Raw genomic sequence first — 24,071 nt, forward strand, 5'->3', positions numbered from 1 at the left:
TCAGTTAGCTGTTGGACCTCAAGGAGTTTGTGTTTTGAAGAGTATATATATATATATATATATATATATATGTATATATATATATATATGTATATATATACACATATATCAGCACTAAACTGCTACGCCCCTCAGCAAAACAGCACATGGAGTGACATGAAATTATAGTTATTTTTCAACCCTTAATAAAAAACCAACCTAGCCCATCATACATCTTTTTGCACAGTGACAATTACCGGTTATGTGTCATTTTGCCAGGTTCAGAACTCCTCTGCTCAGGGGGGAGCCGAACGCACAACTGGACCAGTTTAAAAAGATTGAAGCCGTCATCTCCTCTGATCTAGACCACTGGCTGTGCAACCTGTACTTTCAGGTGTGTGTGTGTGTGTGTGTGTGTGTGTGTGTGCGATGAAGAAACATGTGCATGCGTGTATCTGTTGTTTTCGTTCAGGTATGAGTGATGGTATATCATATGCTTGTGTTTTTTTATCCCCCACCCTGATCGTGGGAGGCAGGTTGGTGGATCTGGATAGATGGGGGTTGAATTTGGTGGTTTTCTATGATAAAAGCAATTGGAAATTGGCCCCAGAGAGCAAACAAGAACCACATCTGTACCCAGCAATTCCGGATGCATTTGAGCTGATGCATTGATTAGATTAGTAAACATCTTAATTGAATTAAAAGCCAGAACAAAGCTCTCTGGCTTAGGTTGGTCTCTTTATTTGTCCCTTCGACTGTGACATGTTGTTTGTGTTACTGCATTATCATCACTGCTTTCATTTCCGAGGGATGAAAATAGAGGTATTGTTGTACATCTTTGTCATAGGATGTGCAATATTCGTACTAGCCACACGTATGGTCTTAATTAAATTATTTAATGCCATAATGGCCCACTATGACAAACGCTAATAGTTAGCTACATCTGCAGTTTGATCACGAACACCTGTAGTGTAATTACACACACATGCTGTTTTCCCCCCAAACCACAGTGATGCAATGGAATGACAGGAACATGACTGCAGATGACATTAACTTGAAGAGGTTATATGAATGTTCACTGATACTGAGAACTCAAACATGGAAAGACCTCCTTTTTGTTTTGGGTGTTTCAGGTAAAGAGGCTCCCTACCGGAACGTCAGGGGGACCAGAGCGCTGCATCACGCTGTCAATACCCCCACCTGACCCCTCTGTCATGTCCCAAAGTGAGGTCCATCATGACCAACCGCAATGCCAACTGCCACACCAGCCCCAGCCCCAATCACAGGCCCAGCTAACTCCTCAGCCTATTCATCCCCAGTCCCAGTTATACTCTCAACAGCAGTCGCATGCGGGCCCCAGCAGCAGGGCAGGCGAGCCCGCTGTGGTGCATTCTCACCGGGGGTCCCCTCTCCACCTGTCAGCTGATTCCGCTTGCTCTTCCTCATCTCTGCCAGGTAGGGGTCCAATGTTAAAACCCCCGACTATGCCACAGTGGGGAGAAAATGTCACCGTAATGTCACAAGCTGAGATGAGAAGAATGGCAGGCCTCACTTACAGCCGTTCTCCACTGAGGTGAATGTGCTCGAGGGCAGGGTTGGGTATGTAGACAGTGGGTCAAGTTTGACAGACAGAGTTAAATCAAACAAAGGTGGTTTTCTTAATTACATGCAAAAATTCCAACAGATACACTGTCGCATTAGTGCGAGTTAAGGCAAATGTTTGCGCAAGATCAACACTGATAAATTATTTTGATAATGTAACCACCAAAATTAAATAAGTAAACAAACCCTCCTTAGCAGGATGACATGAAGCTTCCTGTGTTTCTTTTATTGTTGTAAAGAAACAATGAATGAATAAATGAATACTCGGTGCCCCACGTAACTCGCACATGCTTATAGGGCTGTTCCCAAGCAATTCCTGAAAAATGTTTTGTTAATTGAGCGGTCGATAATACTTTTAAACTTTTAGATGTTAGAACAGTACATAATAAAAATATTAGCAGTCACTGAGTCTTACATTTACGCTGTACATAATTATTCATATCCATGTAGCGTTTAACGTAGCGAAACTAAACAAAGCATTTTGACCTACCCGACACATGTCGTTGTAATACTTTATCATGACATAAACATATATATGTTCTGGCTTTCACAGACTATTTTTTGAATATGATAAAGCACTAATACAACATTCTAATCTCTCAGTCCCATTATCCCTCATGAAATGATTTTAGACATCAGATGAACTGTCGCAGTGACCACTTCTTGGCTCGGTGGTTGGTGCTGCTTCTCGGCCAGAATGGTCTTACTGTGGGAAGCTCGCATGCTCCGTCCTCGTGTGCGCCGGGCTGTGCTTTCTTCTTGCAGTCCGAAGATATGCGGGTCAGGTTTATTTGAGACTTACATTCCAAGGTGTGAATATGATTATGTTTCCATGTTATGCATGGGTGTGAATGGGTGAACGATGACAAGTTGTGTGTGTTTTTATGTCTGTGATGGTCTGGCACAACTTTGCTTTCCTTTCCATACGCCTGATATGATCCTGAATGTGCATACATGTGTCCATCAGATGCACTGATGTGTTTGCCCAGCTTATCTGGTGTTCCGGGGGGAGGTCAGAGCACAATTGTTACCACATCTAGAGGTGACTAATGACCTTGGTTAATAGCAACGAGAGTCCACTTCCTTATTTTCAAAAACAAACTATTCTAGTTTCCCACCTAAGTAATCCAACATCCTGGCCTTTGCCAGGAATCAAGTCCAGGCTCATTTGTTATTGATCTACTACAAAGGCAGCGGGCTAGCTTCTTTGTTAATAATACATCCCCCTTTTCTTTCCTTTTCTTCTTTCTTTTTTTTTTTTTTTTTGCACGCACAGCTCATCTTTATTTAACAGTCCTTAAAAGTTTCTGGGGTGCTCTGCTTTAAACATCACACAGGCTTTTTAATTACAAATGAGTTGTGACAGGTCTGCTGGGTAGCACCCTGGCCCATTTTAAACGTGATGCCGGCTGACAGCTTGGCAGTGTTCTCCCAGCACCGAAACATGTGGAAGAAATTGGTCTTTTACATTTCACAGCTTGTCGCTTCCTCCGCCTACTGACCTGTGACCCCCCACAGAGATCCTAACGCCCACAAGGGAAGTGTCCCCAACGAACTGACTGCTTTTCCAGAGAGACAGGGGGAGAGAAAGAGGGAGAGAGAAAGAGAGAGAGAGAGAGAGGGGGAGAGAGGGAGAGAGAGAGAGAGGCACTCACTATGGGAGATGTATGTTCTGCCAGACAAAAGGTACCAGCTCTCTTCAACAAACACGGCGGTGTACTTTGGCTCACACGCAGACACAAAACAATCCGCACGCACACACATTCTCGCAGCTCGCTGAGAAGGTTGCTTGGGAAAGTGAACCCGATCCGTAAGTGAAATAACGGATCAAAAGGTGTCCCGCGCAACACCTCATCCAGGCCAATGCCTAAGCCGACCTGACGTCTGCGCCTCATTTGCATACCGATCTGTTCATTTTGCATTACCTCTGGAGCGAATTATGGCCTTCAGATGGGGAGATTACGTCAAGGATGAAGGGAGCGATCGGACGGACAACTTTAACCTATAGCCAAAAAATGGAAATCCAATTCAGCGAGGAGGAGAAGAACAAATTATCCCCTTCCTCGGTCCCGTGTCAAGTCTGGGAGTTTCAGACATTTCCTTCCCATTTCGTGCCTCTCTGTTTCTGATGTGTGCTGTGTGGAAAGCGCTCTCTCATTACCCAGTGTGTCTCAAGTATTTGGAGACCTCTTGTCACTGCGTTAACGTACACACAGCAGAGCTTGACAGTGAGACTGAAAGTTTGTATTCCTGAGGCCTTAAATTAATTAATCCCCGTTGAAAAATCCGTGTGTGGCGAGGTGTCTATTGCAGAACCAAACCTGACATCCCAATCAAAACATTTTGACCAAAAAATCGGAAGATTACTTGACATTTTTGTCTTTCTGAATAGTGGATGATAATTATCCTGATTTACCTCATTAGACTTGAAGCATAATGGAGCGTATTTGGTGTTTTAACATAGCGATAAGCTAGAGGCACACAGGGTTAAGTGACCTTTCACATTAACTGAGTGATCCAGTTACATTGGGTCTGTTCGAACCCATAAGTGACTAATAAGATTAGCTTCTCGTTTCATGAACAAGCCGAGGATTCTGCCACTACTGCATTGCTGCTTCATTCCCTTGCCTTTTTTTTCCTCCAGGATTCCTCATCTAATGTCCTCTTTGGAGCGCATCCCCTGCACATTCAGGATGTGCTCCCCTCCGGGCCGGTGCCAGTCATCAGAGTTTCAAACCACAACGTTACATCATACCGTCTCAATCAGTCGCCGTCTGCATCCCGCCAATTATTTCAACAATGTCCGGACTCCGAATGGTTGGATTCTGGCTTTGAATCCCGTCTGCAGACATACTCGTGTAAAGCCTCACAGTGGGTGTGGTAAACAAGTCTAAAGGATCGCATGTGGGGAACAAGCTCAGAGCATGTGGGAACAAACACACCCAAAAGTGACAGTGTCTTGCTCACAAAGCACGCTGACCAGCACGCTTTCCCAGTTCCCACAACAAAAGACGAAGGCGGCCTTTGTGAACATGGTCAAGACAGACTTGACTTTCAAGAGCAACAGACTTCACCAGTGAGAGTGAAAGAGTCTCAAAACGGTACAACCGTAGACTTCCAGCGCCTGTTACAAGAAAATAAACTCTTGTGTGAAGCGACACCGAGTCCTCGCCGTATCATAGCAACCTCAACAACGAGATCCGGACATGGACTCAGGGGTAATCCGTGAGTCGGTGACCTCCGATCCCTCTGTAACCTTGGACCAGTCATCAGGCAATTAGGGGCCTAGGTGAGCAAGAACCGCCATCCCAGCCTGGTTGCATCTCACTGGTAACACAGCGGTGGGGTCTCGACAGTGTTACGGCCCCCAGGCTTTTCTCTTTCCTCGGCCTGTTTTTGTGTGAAAGCCAGAGAGAAAAGAGGTGTGTTGAGTTCTGCAGTGGTGAGGCACACTCATTTGTATTTCCAGCCTGGACAATGTGTGTGCATGTAGGCAAGTGTCTACATATTAATATATTTGTTTGCATGCCTTCCTGTGTGTGTGGGTGCGTCAATACAGTGCACTGGATGAGTGTGTGTGTGTGTGTGTGTGTCTGTGTGTGCGTGTATATCTGCTGGTCTTAACACAGCTCAGAGCACGGGGGGATAACAAGGAGTTTGTTGTTGGCCTTGAGTGCCCGGAGAGGCTGGAGTTGTGGCAGCTCCAGCGCTCTGAGTTCACAGACGTAGCCCTTAGCTGTCGAAGCTGTCGATGCTACCTCCGCGTTCATTCTGGTTCCACAGCGTCTGCGCATTAGCAAGTGGGGCCTTGTGTAATGAGTGTGTGTGTGTGTGTGTGTGTGTGTGTGTGTGTGTGTGTTGTTTTTCAGTCAAAGAAAGCATCCTTATCCACCGAAGTCCAATTCTGTGAGTCCACGGTTGCTGTTGTTGTTGCTAATAGAGATTGTGATGAGTGTGTGTGTGTGTGTGTGTGTGTGTGTGTGTGTGTGTGTGTGTGTGTGCGTGTGTGTGTGTGTGTAAAAGCAGCTGGCTTTGCTCTGCGTCACACTGTTTAAACAGCAATACACACATACTTTGCTGAAATGTAATATTTGCCTAAGTGCACATATTAGCGATATGTAAAGCGATGCACTACAACTTAAATGAACAACAGCTGATTTGGTTGTTTAAAAGGTAGATATGCCACACCTAATGTATTTTCTTCCTTTCTGCTTCTTTCTACATATTTGATACAAAGGGTCTCTGACATGTGTGTCATTTTTCAATACACTTTGAGAGTGTGTCAAGGTATTGTGTCGAGGCATCGAGATATGACTACACCGTGTTCAAAAAACATTTGACTGATGTGAGATTATTAGAATATTGACACAAAAGTGAGTTTACAGTTATGTGATATCACGGAAATGTAGAAATATAAATTATTGTATCCCTTGACGAGAACAAATATAACCTTATTACCTTGTAACTGTAGGCACTCCACATGTTTACCACCAAAGCGGTGGTAATTAAAAACTACATCTGTGTTCGGATGAAATCTGATTTCAGATTCGCTTAAAAATAGCAGTGAGCAGACTCTTCCTGCCATTTAAGCTGTCAGAATTGGATTTCTGATGTGTCGTCTATATTTAAGTTATTATCACTGATATATTTAATCCTGCAGCAAGAAGAAAAAAAAATATCATCGCAGAGGTTTCCATATGTATCATATAGATGTGACTGGTTCATCGGGGGGAAAAAAGATTCACATCGTGAGATTCTTACATGTATCAAGCTAAGGTTTACTTAATTACAACCTCCAGGCAATGCAGGAACCCTTTTTTAAATTCTGTGAATGTTAATATGCTAAATAATGCAGATCTCCAACTCTTCAAGCATGAGACACACATCTGGCGGCTTACCATTTAAATTACAGCAAAAAAAAAGAGTGAGACAGATAGAGAGAGAAGGGGGGAAAAAAGAGGGTAAGGATGAAAAAATACTTTAAAAGTAATTTTCTAAAGAAGAGAAGAATGGGAAAATGTATTACAACCGAACTTAATTCCTTTTTTCGATTTTTCATCATTTCTAATTGCATACATTAGAGCGTTGAGTCTGGGAAGGTTCAGCTCTTAGATTGTGTGAGACAGAGATGATGTGCAGCGGGAGCTCTTTAAGTCAATACTCCTACATCTTTCTTTAAAGAGTCAAATCAGAGTCACCAGAATACCAAAACACCTTAGACAAACTGCCTCACAGTAGAACAATAAGAACAATGCTTCTTATTTTAAGTGTCATTACAAACCTGGATTGTTTAAACCTTTTTTTCTTTTTTTCTTAAAAAACTGTTTTTTTTTTACTTTACAATTACAATTATTTGTATTATTTAGAATACCTTTACTTTTAGAAATTTCCATTAGTATATATTAGTTTAATATTTCATCATTAGTTCAAGTGGATACCCGTAATCATTTGGATTTCGTAATATAAATAGCACTCAACCACCCTTGATCCTCACTATGATTGCCAGATGTGGTTTGCAAAGGAAAACAAACATGAACCTTTTTCTGTCTTTTTCACACTCACTGCACATTATAATTTTTTCTTTTTTCGGGACGTAGGGAAGAATTCCTCCTCCGGAGCCATTTCTGGAAACACGGGAGAAAAGAGTGATCCATGCAGGGAGGAAGCAGAGGGTGGGACTCACTACAAGGTAACGTTGGGATTCAAGGGAAAGTGTTCCCTCCCTTGCAATGATCACCCTCTTCGCTCTCCCTCCCCTCTCTGAACCCCTACACACACCTCCCCGGCTTATTATCTGAGATTTGTCAAAATACATTTCACACTAACAGGTATTTTTTCAGCCTTCAAAGACAGTTTTGATCTGCTTGACAAGCCAAAACAGCTCAAATTCTGTGAAATCAGCAACGGCAGCCAGGCCTCTCGAAACACGCCTCTTCCTGTGCTACAGAGGACTTAAGCTAAATTAATCAAAGCCTGCATGTTACCTGCCATACTTTGAAGTGGTAATTGCAAAATGACTCTGTCTGCTGATCTGGCATTGCTGCCTCCCGGTCCGCCCCGCCATTGTTCCTCAGCTGCGGCCTTTTGTTGTTGTGGTGTTATTGTTGAGGTAGTGAAAAGCCTATGAACGGCATCATGCCTCCGTCACACACACACACACACACACACACACACACACCCCCCCCACACACACACACACACAAACACACACACACATATACAGTATATATATAGAAATATGTACACATCCCCACCTGAGCCTCTCTCCCTCCAAGTCTTTATTCGTACTAACTTCCCTCCACTGATGTACAAGAGGCTCTCCAGACCTCCATTAATCAGAGATGACCTGTTAAATGAATGAGTTTGTTGATATGAGGTGTTATCTCCGCAGCCTCTGTTTTTTTTTTCTTCTCCTCTTGGCCTTTAAAACCTTGCTAACTCTGTCAAATGTCGTGGTGTGGAACCCAGTTGTCTAATGATTAAGTGGAGTGATCTCCAACCTGCACCAGCCTGGGAGCGCAGGGGATCAGATTTCAACCCTTCAACCTGCAGTGCAGGCCTAATTAAAATGAATTTTCTCCAGGCGACCACTTTGCCCACAGGGCAGGAATCCAGCTATATACGGAATCTGCTCTTAAGGTATTGCATTAAATTTATTGTGGGGAGACACTGGAGGACATTGTGGTTTATATATCTTTCTCGGTGCTTTCTTGCCCGCTCCGTTCCACCTTTTTATTGTGATCATCACTCTGGAATCCAAGCTTGCTTTGGCAAAGATTGCCCTATGAAAACGGATGGAGTTTTTATGGGGCCCTGCCCATTTACTACTTCCTGGGCCCAGTTCATCTGGGAGGGAGAGAGGGAGAGAGACAGAGATGGAGGGGAGGAAAAGAGGAGAAAAAAAGGGAGAGAAGGCAGAGTGAGACAGGGGTGGAAGAAAGAGAGAGGTTGCTTATTCCAACTGTGGATCTCATTAACATACATCAGTGAGTATTTCACAACTTCAAGCAGAAAGGCACTAAGCCCACCCAAGGGCAACACAGGCAGGGCTGACAGGGCCAGGGAAAGCAAGCCGTTAACATGTTGGCGGCTTAACAAATAATATCTGCTCCCAAGTACCTCGGTGAAATATTTAAAACCTCACTTCCTAACTCCATTTGACTGTGTTTATGACGATGAAGGTAAACGACTCGCGTGGAAGAAAACAGTGCCAGCTGCTCAAATATCACATATTTTAACGTCACCGTGCCGCACGCTTCTTCCTTCCCGAATGAACTGAACTTGAACGATGGCGTGCCGTACGCGATTACCGCCGTCGTTCACGTGCCCGTGTCAATTTGAGGCGCGGTTGAGATATAGGAGAGGCTCCAAAGTGCCGCGCACACTGTCACTGTCACCATGTGCATCCCCCAAGATGAATTCAGAGGCCCGTTTCCTGCTTTGATTACAAATGACATCCGCATGTGTTCTCCCCGATCCTTGCTCCTCACAGAAGAAGCCAATCAAGAAGACAAATAGCTGCGGCCCCAGCATGAGCGGCGGCGGCGGCGGCGGTGCACCGCCTCGGCAGGCAGACAAACAGAAGATGCAGCCTTCGCCGGAGATCCTCTCCGCGGAGGAGATGGAGGAGTATACATTCTCCATACAGTAAGTCTCACCACTCACGAAAGAAGAAGAAGAAGAAAAAAGCAGGTGACAACGGACGGAGACAGTGATGTGCACAGACGCTGACAACCTGATGTGCCTATACAACCCCTCCTGTATAGATGTAGTTACAGTAGCCAAGTGGCATCCTTTAAATTGAGCTTTGCATCTGCTGTAGCGTTAATCGCGCATCGCTCAATTTTAATTTGTGAACACGAATAAGTCTTTGTGCGAGAATTTTGTAAGAAAGCGGGGACATTTATACCGCCAATAAGAACTTCCGTTGATGGATCGTGTCTCCACTTGTCTTCTTCAGGATGAATATGCCAAAAGAATATCTTCTTATATGATTTTGAGACAAAAAGAAGAACAACAATTCCTGTTATTCACACTAATTTGGTGCGCAACAATATTTCATCTAGCCAAAGCAAACCTGTTACGTCACGATGTGGTTTTATTTGTTTCCTCCGCACAGCAAAATGCAACAAAGGAAGTTTGGGAAAATGTTTTTTTTTTTTCCCTCGTTGCCGTGGCTCACAGCATTTGATTTTAATGAGAAAAACAGGGATGTGTTAAATATAAACAAAGCAGGAAGAAAAGCATTTCAGACACCTTGGCCAAACGTGTTAAACGCAACAAGGTGCGCCACCGCCTCTGCCCACGAAGCATCAAAATAGGCTGAAAGCGAAATTGCTTATTTCAACAAAAAAGTCACATGTATTTGTTTTTATTTGAACGTCAAGTAAATTAAGGGGAGGGGATTACCACACACACTACTACACTAGGGGGGAGAGAGAGAGAGAGGCAGAGAGAGGGAGCCTATGTGTGTGAGGGAGACAGAAAGAGAGCTCTCTCCCTGGAGATTTAAAAGTACCCATGTTTCCTCATTTCTGGGAGTTGGTAATTTATAGCTGCTGGTCACATATTAAACAAGATCAGAGACTACTCCCTGACATCTTCTGAACATACTGGGGGAATTCAAGTGATTACCAGCGTATCCTGCCAACAAATGACGACACAGGGACTATCTTGAGGGAGAGTGCATACAAAACGAACACAGAAACCCGGGCAGGCTGCACACAAAGGGACACAATTAAATGGTTTTTTTCACGATTATTCATAGTGCCGCTTTTTTACCTCTGAGCAGTCGCCGGGCTCCGTGAGATGAGACGTTTCCGTCAGTTATAGGTACGGATCGTATTGAGTTGGAGCCCTGGCGGTTCCCTGGTGCCCTGTGAAGGTGCTGCTGCTATTGATTTTATCTTTACAAGCACACACATTACAGTATCTCTGAGCTGAGGGCTGCTTCTTTTTTTTTTTGCCCTCATCTAATCAGAACATTAGAAAGATACAGTGCCAGTGTTGGCTTTCACAGTGAAGTTAAAGACACATGCAGTCTCAAAGTCATAGCCTCACCCGCCTCTCCCACTGTGCTGTTTGACTTATTCTGGGATTCTCTACATCACCTGAGGACTGACAGAGACGCAGACGAAAGGAATTGTTTGCAGATCCTTTGTTTAAATTTTATTTGCCGTAATGATGTCATCTCCATCTCCTCTGGCACAGCTCTGTCTGTATCTGTGTGTGTGCGTGTGCGTGTGTGCGTGTGTGTGTTTGTGTGCGTTTGTGCGTGTGTGGGTGGGTGTTTGTGTTGTGTGTACATCATCTCTTGACTGTGTCTGTGTACAGTATGTGAGCGCATGTACTTCATGTGGGATCAGGATTCACACTGCAGTGATTGAGGGATATTACTGCCATCTATTGAGCCACAAGAGATTGAGCTCATTGAAATTTTCATAGGGCGTCACAGTACAAATGGGCAAATCGGATGCTCATGCATTATTAAGCAAACACTTAGTAACAGTAAGATTCAGTTTGGGATAGTCTGAGAATCAGACACAATATTTAACATAATGCATCCAGAACATCACAGTCAGGAGCAGTTTATTCACTAAGTGGAATAAATGTAAATAAATGTATTAGAATGAAGCAGGCCGATGTCTATCAGAGCTCCACAGCACTCATAATTACTGCAAAAGAGGAGTACATATCAACATTATATATATATATATATATATATATATATATATATATATATGTATATATATATATATATATATATATATATATATATGTATATATATACAGTATATATCTATTGTTAGGCAATTAACTGTTTATTTGTATCAATTGACATTACAGTCCGCCACATACAAGTTGGCACAATTTATAATAATGTTAATCTATCACTAACGCATTTTTTTCTGGCTTCAGAACAAATAAGAAGTACATCTTATGGGGCTGATTTAGGTCTCTCCAATATAAATATTTTTTACTTGCATTTCATTTCAAGTTTTTGTTTCAGCTTCTCTCTGCATTTGTGTAGTTAGAGTATTGATTATGTTCCTCATAAAATTATTTTAATTAAAGCTCCTGGTTGAACCTCAGAAAGCCAACTATCCCCGTAAAAAGAAACAACTGCATGACATGTGGAGTCATAATAACCGTAAACAATAAATTACAATTTCAAAGACAACACAACGCACTTTTTACTGCAGGTATTGACTCGGCAAGTACATTCTGGGCAAATAAAAAAAAAGACTATGAAAACAAGCCAGGAATGATTCTTCTCTGTTTTCTCTGCTATCTGTTTGAACATGCATAAAAGGCTCCTGCCGACCTTCCATCTTATTTGATGTCTACAAATGTCTTCTTAACCACCTTTTTTCTCACAGAATAGCACTGAGCAAAATCAAAGCACCTGATTCAATACAGCTGTTGTAATTCGATATGACTAATTTAATGCTTTTGGATGGTGCGGCAACAACTTCTCAAAAAGGTAAACATACTAGACAAAATTAATTTCACACCTTAGAGGGTACTTTAGCAGTACTTTACACAAAGTTTACTCTGCAGATTGGTTACTGCAGATAGTAAACATAAAACAAATAATTACTTACTTACTTACTAACAATAACTTATCCGTTTTAGTTTTTAGGAAAACACGTTGCTCCTATTGGTTGTCACATGTACAACGTGTGATTTTCATGCATCCATGATTATTGCAAATTAGCTTTGTGTCCTACCAATGTCACTCAACAATCTTTTTTTATTTCTCTGGTTTTGAGGAGAAAAACCTGTTTTAATCAAAGTCATTCTCACATAGCAATTAGATCTAATTAGTCCAATTATCAAGATTCTAATTACATTGAAATATACCCCCTAAATCTCATATCAATTATAGTATGTGTGACTTGTCCTGATCAGGAGACATGAAGAGAGAAAGTGACAAGACAGAGTAAAGACAAGGCTGGATGGGAGGTAGAATAAAAGAAGAGCATCCACATCCTCCGGAGGCCAAATGACTGCAGAACTAAATCCATCTGTCCCAAAAGCTTTTATTTCAAAAGACTCTATGGCCATTTGGGGATAAATGTCACTTAACTTTTATTAATTTTTGTCATTTTTTCATATTCAGAACTATTTTGTTACTGGCAATAATGTCATGATTAGTTACACCCTAGTGATGCATCAAAATAAATACAGCTTTATCAGTTAGCTTTAGAGCTATACACCAATCAATATTGGTAAATCCTGTTATTAAAGCTGTAGAAGCAAATAAAGTAAAAGTAATGATCTCCTGTATTCAAATCAGGCCCGACCTGTGGTAGCACAGTCACTCACATGGCAACGTGTGGCAGGCAGCAGTACACAATGACACACACACACACACACGCAAACGCACACAGACCTGCACAGTATGCCACTGTGGCGGTGCAGTGTGGCGCTGTCGGTGCACCGGCAAAACACGCACCCACGCACGCACACATGCACAGCCTGTTCTTGTTGCGGAGTCGGAGGGAACACACTGACCTAATTTCCCCCCAGTTAGCTCGCCTCGTTGGGGACCAACAATCCTCTCCGCCCGTTTCCCCCAACCGAACCTATCAGAGCACTCACTCACTGAGTGTCTCCGTCGCCATCTTCCCGTGCCCTCCATCTGTTGGAGTCTGCATACTGTACATGCCCAAGTGTATAAGGTTAGCAGGGAATACTACGGTTACATAGTTCACGGCTGCTCAGCTACAAGGTATCACGTGCAGGAGGCATAGATGACACGCGCCCCGCAGTGTCACTCCTTTCCTCAAGAAGAGACGCTCACTATCGTAGCGGGAGAGAGAGATCGGCCTCCAGTAACAGACAGAGAAGGAGAGAAAAGCACCTGAAATAACAGCCAGTTCCAGGCTGTCAATCCCCTGCATACTGCAGCTCCGAATCACAACTCAGTGCAAGGGTCAATCAATTCTGATGTAATGCTGGTTGGAGAGGTGGGTGGAGATGGCAGCGTGGTTCACCCCTGGGTCTCCAGTGCTTTCCTGTGCTGAAGGGGGCAGGAATGTGTCTGAGTGTGTATGTGAGTGTGAGTGTGTGTGTGTGTGTGTGTGTGTTTGTGCACAAGTGCGTGCGTGCGTGCATGTGTGAAAGAGAGGGCCCCTGGCTACCGCGGCCCTGAGTGCACATGTTATGGTTTTCTGCAGCCAGACGTGCCCTGGGTCACTTCGGATCCCACAGACACACACACACCCATACACAACCTACGTGCTGCTTCCTTTATGGAAATCAGAGCTGTCAGCTCTGTGACAGGCTAATGTTGCAATATGATTGGTTAATCTGCAGTGATGTGGCTGTCAGTCAGAGCTGACTGTAGTCCCATTGGTGGTCTGGGTCAAATATATGCCTTTCCCACAGACATGTAAGAAAAAGTAGATGTGTGTGTGTGTGGGGTGGGGGGACATTTGAGTGATTGCTTGCGATTTGTGCATGATTGTGTCTGTGTGTGTGCGTGTGTGTGTGTGTGTGAGAGAGAGAAAGAGAGGTAGACCAGAGGTGACACTTCCCTCACGCTCTTCTTTTTTCATCTGTAATCACTGGTACCCCATTCCGACATAAACATCTAAAAAAGATTCAAAAAGTCAACAAACAACTGCCCAAGACCTTCAAAGTGGATTTGTGCACGCAGATACATGTAAGCTAATGCACCGTAGCACAAACATGCACTAATGCACTCTGCCCTGTGCAAATAAATATGAACTTTTAGAAACACATCACTGACTGGCAGCTCTAATAATATCACTGACAAGCCATAGATGTGGTTGTAATCAGAATTGGTATTCTCACATTGGTGTGTACATGAGCATGATGTCATCAGCACCAACGTTAGCCACCGCCGGTTTGGAAGCCGAGCATGCCTGATTGAAAATTGCACTGACACCCCAGTTAACATTTTGCATACGTCTCGCACTTTGTTTGCTGTGAGGCACACATATATGAACTGAGAGTCAACAGGTTTGTGAGCTCATTTCACCCTGCAATGACACAACTGATGCCTAATCTGCATTTCAAGTCAGAACAGCGTTCTTCTTTGTCCATCAGCCACTTAATTTCTCTCCACGGACACACGTACACAAAACATGGTTCATCTCTCTGGCTCATAATTATATCCATTCTCCCGATAGTTCTTTCTTTACCTCGCTTTCTCTGCCTCTAATTTACTCCATCTTCACTTGCCATCCTCTCCTCATTCTCTCGCTGGCTCTAACTCTCTGGTGACAATGTCCTGCAGTTATAAGGCAAGGTCAGAGAAGTGAAAGCCATTTAAATACTGATGCAACTCTCCGGGGGCCCCATACTTAGCATCCGCAGCACTCTCCTCTATACTCCTCACCCGAGTTGATGAATGGATGGATCCCCGTGGAACATTATTTATTTGTCCTGCATTGATCATTCGATGTATTACACGTCTACTGGCACCATGTTTTTAGTATTTTCTCACTCCCCCGAAAAAGGTCTATAAACAACCTGTTTGTCATTGTTGAAGACTTTGGTGGTAGTTGTATGTGTAACGGATGCCTGGGAAGTCCCTGTGTGTTTGTTGATCCCAGGTGCATCTGCATTTGAAATGTTTCCATCGCAGTTTACGGCGTACCAAGGGACCTGCCATTTCCATGTTTTAATCCCCTCTCGTGCTAAGTCAGGCGCTCCATAAAAACGCCACATGTTGCATGGCAATGAAACAGCTACCCCATGTACACTGAAACTATTCCAAGGTGTGTAAGGAGGCCAAAACACTTTCTTGCTGGAGGGACTTTTTTGGCCGGTGCAGGAGTCGCGGAACTGGATTATCGTTCATCAAATGTGTGTTCACGTAGGGCTAGCTGCTACTCTTTTATCTTTTCTTTCTTCTTTTTTTTTCTACATTTAAAATATAATTTTGCCCACATTACCTTCATTTTACAAAATATCTCAGTCAATACTAAAACGTAAAAAAAAAAAAAACGAAAAGCTTGGCAATAGGTGGCGATCAAGGGTTCCTCAAATACCAGAGAAGAAGATTCTGAGCATGCTCAGTGAGTTTATTTTCCTTTGGCGGTGTTAACATATAAAATAAAGCAAAAGCAAATTATTTCTTTGTGTATTATTATTTATACATTTTTATATTTGGTGCATGGTAAAAACTAAATTTGACTCGTTTTTAAAGACATCTGTTTTAGTGATCTAAAACTCTGTTTGCGTTTTGGACGAGAGGACAAAACATTGAGGAAAACATCTGTTTAAAAAAAGACCTGTACGAATGTAGACAGGGCCGAAGAGGGTTGCCAATGAACAATGCATATCAGTGTATCGAACTGGAGACAGCTAGCCTGGCTCTTTCCAAGGGTAACACAATCCGCCTCCCCTCACCTCTGAGCATTAACACAATTGCTGAATCTATAAAAAAGAAGTATGACTGAGGTTATGTGCCGGACTATTTCTTGATTCAGTACTTCCTGTCGTGAGGTTGGCAAGCAACTGGACTCCAGGAAGTTACTGCTCAGCGAATGGTTGAAACAATTGCGTGCCAAATTATTGATCATAAGCAAAGAGTAGTAATTAGTATTTGCATCTTTATTGATTACATGTAGATCAGTGGATCATTTTGTCGGTTATTACATTAGTTGTGGTACTGAGGTGAATGTTTCTATCCAGTCCACTTGGTTTCACATTAAATGTGATATAATCATCAATGCAACATTGTTATGGATTGTGATTCTGTGTCAGTGTTGCATATCATCTATACTGCTATAGGATCAACAGCACAGAGCACTTGTGGCCTTTTCCTTTGTCCTCATATGCTCGCTCGCTTGTGAGAACCTCCCTGACATTATAAAAATGAGCAGCCAACTATTAGTAGAACATGGATTCTTAATTTAGTGGAATGTTTCTTTTTTTCACTGCTCCTGAATATGCTCTCCACCACTCCGTCAGCTGCAAATCATTTTGAGATTTGGTGGTGCATTGTTGCACTTTTTTAATGATGGACTCCAGTTCTGCAGCTGAGTCACTATTCCATAATTCTCTTTTGACTACACCCAAAATACCTGCCACTGTGGACCCATTTTGTCAATAATACTCAATTATGTGTATTCTTGCTTTTCCAGGGTCTCTGTAAAAAGCTGTGCTTATAAAGCACCCAAATGGTAAGATAATTGTCCTCGGAACAAATACAATTAAAAGAGAAAGAGACAGAGCATGCACAAAGTTAAATCCGAGCCATGTTTTGTGTCCTTTTGTAAATTTTATTTTCAGTATAAATAAAACTGCTCACAAGATGATATAAAAAGGACTCAATTATCTAAAAGCCTTGCAGGCATATACTGCTGCTTTGTTCAACTTGTTTTTATGCACACACATATTCAAGGTGCTTTGGAAAACGATACCAGCTTAGTAACCAATGATTATCATTTAATACATCTTGTGGGAGCGGGTTTCTTTGTGATTTCCACTTTGTGAGGTTTCATAGCTTCCTGTATTATATGTGCCCCACCTGTGCAAAGCCCCGCTAACATTCCAATCATTACGTAAGCTTATGCCTCTGCGTAAATGCAATAAATAGGCAGTTAAAGTTTCTACTGTGGGAATTACTGTAGCATCTGCATATGATTTATAAACTTGGATTGGGAGACATTGTGTGCATTTGTTCATGTTTATGCAACACACAGTTAAAGGACCACTCAGTAGAGTGCAGCTCTTCGCCAGGTGGGTCTCCAATGACCACTGCTGTAATGATCGTTTTGGGGCTCTCACTAAAACATATTTTCTATTGATTAATCTATTGGCCATTTTACAGATCAATCCCAACGATAAAGACGGTTAATTACGAAATCAGCAAAGGCTGCCTGTGCTCTGTTAGTCAGTTTTTTGTACATTTGTTTACAAGTTGCAAATTAAGTTTCACATGATTTATCTTTTTTTTCTTAAGTCTAGTCCTCATAACGCTTTAGAAAGGAGCTGGTTGTGTAACCCACAGAGGACAGATGACTGATACTGTCACAATCCAAAACAAATGCATTATCAGTATTCTTCAAGAATGACATGTAAACAAAGATGTGGTATCTTCAGCTCTATCTCTTGACACCTAAGATAATCACACTTCCATAATCACCAAAACACTCGTGCATCTGGGCCACTGAGAAAACAATCACGCTATCTGTCAATCTTTTAAGTCTATTTTCACACTATTTCTCTCTTTCTCTGTTTCCCCCAGCAGCAAACCATTCTTAGACTATGTGGGAAAAGATTTGTGGTTTTAGTGCATTCATAAACAATGCCGGTGGCCCAAATAAGAAAGTGACAGAAAATAACTTAATCCTCAAAATAAAGGGATAAGTCCAATACTTTAAGTGGCCTTAGACTGGAGGGTTTAAGCCATCAGGGCAATGCAAAGGGGTTCTGAGGGTTACCTTCGCTCTCCTCGGCCCTGGAGCCTCCTCAACATAAATTTGCTATTTAAAGTGTAACACTCCACTGTAGCCCCGCCTCCCCCCTCTATCTCTCATTACCCATGTCTCTACTTGCTCTTCACTTTGCGCTATTTTTAAAAGCACAGCTCTCGTTTGTTGTACAACGGGACGCAGCCTGGGAAAACCAGTCCAGGAGAGGATTCTTGGACCACTGGTTGACAGATACACGCTAGTTAAATCTGATTTACAGGCTTTGGCACTCTGTGGCAAGGTTTAAGGAGAACGATGAGTCCTTTTGCGGCGTGCTTTGATGACATGGGAAAGAACAACAAACATATCAAGACTGAGATAACGAGGGAACATCTTCTGGCCCAGATTTCCCCCGAATTGTATACTACAATTAAAATATAGTATTATGTGCCAATGCATGCCTGTTGAAATGGTTAGTTTCATCTCTCGGCCGCTACGCCACTTGCTATCAGTCGTTCAGGGGACAAGCTGTGAAACATCCTTCGTTGCTGCAAGATAAAAAAAAATGTAAAAAAAGCCCACACCTCCACCCCCTTCCTTGCCTTTCCCTCTTTTCCTGTATTGTACGTTTGTAATTGGAGGTGCCATAATGCCATAATGAAATCAATTCAGTGTCTATAACAGATTTCACATCATGTTACCGGTTTCCTTTTTGGAGGAGGGCCGCTACACGAACAAGGGCTAAAAATATTCCTCTTTCATGCATCATCAATATCTTCATTATATGAAAGATGGGCGTCAGATTGTGTTTGCTGTTTTCGTTTAATGTCACTTGACAGGGTAGCGTCTTGCCTGTGTCTGTGACACACTGCTTTTTTTTTGTGTCTAGTCTGTAATTCCACTTTCGCAGACACGCAGAAAGCATATTTTTTATTTTTTACCACCACACAGTGAAACGAGTCGCGACAAAGCTTGGAACAGAATGGAAGTGCCTTTGTCAAAATCATAATAGAGAGGCAGAGACACGCATTCGCTCCGACATTATCGCCCTTCGGTTTGCGTCACACTTCAAAGTCTTGTACAAACGCACGCTTGATGCCAGAATACAGTCACAGCGAAACTTATTTTAGTTACAGTGGCCTCAAAGCCCACATATTTATGTTTGCAATATCTTCTGGCTTATTTGTACTCAATATACAGGGGAGTGGATTTAAAGTGATCTGTATTGCCAGTGTCATTCATCAATATGAAGGATAGTGCGTGACATTATACACTGTGTTCTTTTACCACATACTGCTGCTCTCATCTAACATTAATAGTAGAGTAACAAAATAAAACAACAACAGTAAACAAGGCCTTCAGATGATTTAATTTGACATGTAATGAAAAAGCAATTGATGCCACAAATTCTTCCTACATGTTGCATATATTATCTTGAATGAGCAGCATCCCACTGACCCCACACAGCAAATCTACTGTACATGCAGTGGGACACTTAACACATGCTGTATTTCATAATCTCAACCTGTAACCGACTTTTATGCCAGATGTTTATCCTCTCCGCTCGAGTTTCTTTCAGCCGAGCTATGAATATTTAGCAGCGCAAACTGTTGACTGAGCGTTTTCTGAATGAATCTCGAGTTCTCCCGCGTGTACCCGAACGCTTCACCACCGCTCTCGTGTGCATCCACTGAGGAACTCGATGACTTCAAATAATAATTGAACACTTCAGAGAGTGTGCCCACCTCACAGGAACAGGAAAGACGATCTCTTTGGTTTTCAATGCAGCTGTGTGACGGTTCTAATTTTCAGCAGCAACACAAGCTAAAGACGGCACAGCGCTGCATTTTGATGTAAGTCTAGCCTAATTATTTGGCGAGGGGAGGAAAGGGGGAGGGGGGGGTAATACAATTGATTCTGTTTTTTTTCCTCATTTTTCGTCTTTAGGCAGTGTACCATTCTCCCTAGACACACACTACAAAGTGAATTCCAACTGTGCTCTGGGACACGGTGGTGAGACACAGGGATGTCCACAGGCTAAGGCCTAGAGTCACACTCTGTGATGCTACCCATCACTCTACTGTACACGCCCACTTTAGCCTCCGTCTAATTACTGCCAGCCAGGCGATCGGGGTCATCAGTGTCTGCTTGTGTTGACGTGTTCAAACTATAATAAATAGATTGCTACCCACGTTGTACCTCTGCACGCTAATTCACTGTACAAACAGACACACACTGTACAGTGTTGCATATGGAGTGTTTTATGCTCGGCTGTAGCCAGCACATTGTAACATATTTAGAGTATTTCTCTCCTCTCCTCTCCACTGTTCCATCTGTGCCCTCTATTTGCTATTTGAAAGGGAATAGTTGAGCAGGCCTGACAAAGGGCGGCACAAAGGAGGCAGAGGTGCTGGGGGAAGCTGAGCACTGCTGGAAGGGATTCCTATCTGTTTGTGTGTGCATGTGTGAATGCATTTCAATTTGACTACTACATTACCCTACCTATTTGTTATTGCATGGATCTGATGATCGCAAACAAATGCTTTTGAATACTGTACGTAACGCACGGAAAAGTAAGTATTTCTGTAGCTGCTGAGGAGAAAATGTAATGCAAAAAGATAAAGAATGAAAAGAGGGAAAAAAATGCATTACTTATAAGACTTTGTACAGTCGGAGGATAACACATGTACATATAATTGAGTTAAAAAAAGTTATTTAAATAATTGTCCATATTTTTGTTTCCGAAGAAAATAAAAAGACAGAAACATGTGACATGCATAGTGCGTCTGATTCTTCTCCGACGACAAACAGATCAGCACCGAGTGGATTTGGCTGCTTTACGTCACGCCTGTCCGATCGAGCCCGTCTGGCCCTGCGCATGCTGCCGTCCGAGCTGGGCCTGCCGTTGCCGCGGCAACAACAGTCGCATAGTAGCTGGCGTTGCTCCGTTCGGCAGCTCGGCCTCATTATGCTGCTGCTGGCTTTGATGTGGTTTGTGAGGCTCTACCTGCATTACTGCAGCCAGTGGCTCTTCCTCCAGGCCATAGCAGTTCCTGTCAACAAGTGAGTTTGCTTGCTTTGATATCACCCTGCACGCACGCACACACACATACACAGACACACACACACAGACACACGCGTTTGGTCGTTGGATACACTCACATGGAGCAGGACTACATGAGCACACGCATTGCTGCTGACATAGATTATTTTACAGGCAGGCCAGATACACACATAGATAACTGAAACAAATTGCAGATGCACACACACACACATACACACACACGCACACTCTCTCTCACCCACAACACGTGCATGCAAGCTCAGAAGCACACACACATGCAAAGTACGTTCGTGAAATGGGATGTGGAGGGTTTACAGAGCAGAGGAGAGAACGAGGATGTGCAGTGTGTGTGAGTGTGTTGGCAAACATGCGCACACACTGGATACGCCCAAATCATCTGTTTGGAATCCCCCCATTAACATTTTAACAAGAATGTCTCAATATTAACTAACCATTTGCTGCAGGAGTTTGTTGATTTCACCACACGGATGGAGGTCCCAAAAGACTACATTATTTGGAAGGAATTTATTGTTATTATTTGGTACACAGTGTTGATAATAAACAGCAATAAGATACCACAGAACTGTTAAATCACAATGGCATATGGTGCTGATTTAATTCATCACAATAAAACAAGCTGGCTGCAAACATGGATACAACCCTGTTTTTTATTACAATAACATGGGGGTGAAAACATCACGCATTAAATCATGGAAAGTGATAGAGGCAGGCTGAGGCGGAGAAAAACAAGAGTGGCGGAATAAAAAACAAAGGATGGACTGAGGGGGTGGATAGGAGGCGAAAGAAGAAAAAAAATTCGAAAACAGAGGGGGTCAACGTCGGATGACAACTTCCACATGTCCAAATCTGCTGCTCTCCCTCCGAGCACTTTTCTCTCCATGCAATGACCAGAGCTGGTGGTATCCAGTGAGAGAGAGAGAGAGAGAGAGAGAGTGGGGCCAAGTGACAGTCAGCGTGGTGTGATGACAGGCCTCCCTCCCTCACTCTCTACCTCGGCCTCCCCACCCTCGGACATCAGTGGACAGCAAAGTGTGCCCAGGGGCCCCGATGATGCTTCCGTCACCTATGAGCTCACCTTTCCACCTCTCTTTTTTAAATTAATTAAATGCATTATGCACCCAGGTATATGCCCTTGTCAGTGATGTATATTATTATATATTATATTATTGGCCTTTTATTGCTTTTGCATCAATACTCAAGAAGCATTTTTGTTGCTGGTGTCAGGAAGGTTTTTAAGATCTGCTAAATAATTTTCAAATGATTAGTGTGCTGTAAAAAGTACAAGATTTCTCTGGTGGATGTAGCATGAAATGAAAATACTCACATAAAGGACGAGTAACCTGTTGTTTTTGAGTACATAGTTTACCACCGATCAAGGTCACAATAGCGCTGCATGTGCTTAGACCATTACATAAGTACCTGTCCATGTAGTTTTGAAATTTCTAATATCACATTTGAAGAGACACCAAATTTGATTTAATATGGAATGATGCTGCCAATGTCAAATCGCTGTTCGAATTTATTGGACAAGAAAGTTTTATTGTATTATATCAAGATTCCCTATAAATGAAACATTCCCCTGTCATTCTTGGAATTAGATTTATCAGTGCAATTTATCTGGAAAATATAGCTCAACCATGTTAAAAAAAAATAACATTGCACTCTGCTGTCTGTACCGGTCATTCGGTGAGGTAATCTCTGTGATCTAAAGGGACTTTTGGAGGAACGGATCTCTGTGTTAGGTGTTTTCTCTCAGATAAAACACCAATAGACCTCCACTGTCAGATTAATGGACAGTATCTGAGAGAAGCTTGACTGTTGGAGCAAATCAGATGGAAATTAATGAGCAAAAACTGGACCTCTCCCCTCCCACCACTGGCTCTACCTCCTCCTGACTGATGGGAAGATTAAGAAACTCATGAGGCTTGCGGTAAATGGGGAGTCTAACTTACAATAGGGTGCTCAGAGATGCTCTCTCAGGGAACAGCACAGGTGTCAATACTGTTACTTGTAGCTATATGAATTAAAATATCTCTATGTATGTATATATATATATATATATATATATATATATATATATATATACAGATTATCTTATATTATTTTGTGTTCTTACATATTCCATATGACCAGTAAGGCAGAACATGCCAGCAAAACAGCAAATTACAAATGTTATTGGTCATCAGACTAATTAACTATGATTAAATCAACAACAAACAATAGTGTGTGAATCGCTGGAACCAGTTGCCCTTGAGCTGCAAAGCTTCACAAGCACAAATATACAGGACACATATTGACACATACACATATTTCACACTCACATACCCGCATCAGAGCACATCACCCACCCCCACACCCCCCCCCCCCCCCCCCCCCCCCCCCCCCCCCCCCCCCCCCCCCCTCCAGATTCCAGTTCCACGCACACACGGTGGACCTCGTTTACCAGAGTTCTTTGCTCCACACCCGGGAGGAGCTGGCGATGGTGGTGGTGGGTCCCCTGACCTTGAACGCAGTAACGTTCCTGCTGGTTCTGATCAGATGGGGCTGTCAACAAATATTTGTCTCACTCCCTTCCTTCACGTCAAAGTTTATCATGGCTCAGGGAGTGTGGACAGTCCTCGACCCCCTGGCAGTCTTTGCAGTGGACGCTGTCCTCGGGGTAAGTCACTTAAAAATAACTTGGACACTTGTGCACTTTAAATAGGAGTTCACTTTATCTTGGCAAAGTGACTTTAGATTACAAAAAAGGGGGGAGGGGAAGAGGGTGAGAAAGAAAATGTGCAAGGTTGGATGGGTGTCTTTTTTGTTAGTGGCTTGGATTTTGTCAGTGAGGAAGACTGAAATGATTTGGACTGTTCACAGTGGACCAGAGGTGATGTCTTCATCAAATCCTAGCTGAATGTCATTGTGTGACCAAATCCCTCTTTATATGCTGCGCTAATTACTAACAAATTAATCAAAACCTTTTGTTAACATTCTGTTAAGTCAGCAATGGAAGTGAAACGTATGTG

General features: G+C 42.8%; 1 protein-coding gene across 1 annotated transcript in view; it reads left to right on the forward strand.

Annotated features, from left to right (window-relative positions):
* Positions 1–24,071, forward strand: part of ofcc1 (orofacial cleft 1 candidate 1) — a 79,245-nt gene that overhangs the window by 28,907 nt on the left and 26,267 nt on the right. The window contains exons 14-19 of the mRNA XM_034560738.1: positions 259–373; positions 1,113–1,434; positions 7,179–7,270; positions 9,074–9,228; positions 20,787–21,038; positions 23,467–23,719. Of these exons, the coding sequence (XP_034416629.1) occupies positions 259–373; positions 1,113–1,434; positions 7,179–7,270; positions 9,074–9,228; positions 20,787–21,038; positions 23,467–23,719 (1,189 nt within the window). The remainder of the gene's footprint in view (positions 1–258; positions 374–1,112; positions 1,435–7,178; positions 7,271–9,073; positions 9,229–20,786; positions 21,039–23,466; positions 23,720–24,071) is intronic.

Source organism: Cyclopterus lumpus, chromosome 20, assembly GCF_009769545.1.
Source record: "Cyclopterus lumpus isolate fCycLum1 chromosome 20, fCycLum1.pri, whole genome shotgun sequence".
NCBI classification, from domain to species: Eukaryota; Metazoa; Chordata; class Actinopteri; order Perciformes; family Cyclopteridae; genus Cyclopterus; species Cyclopterus lumpus.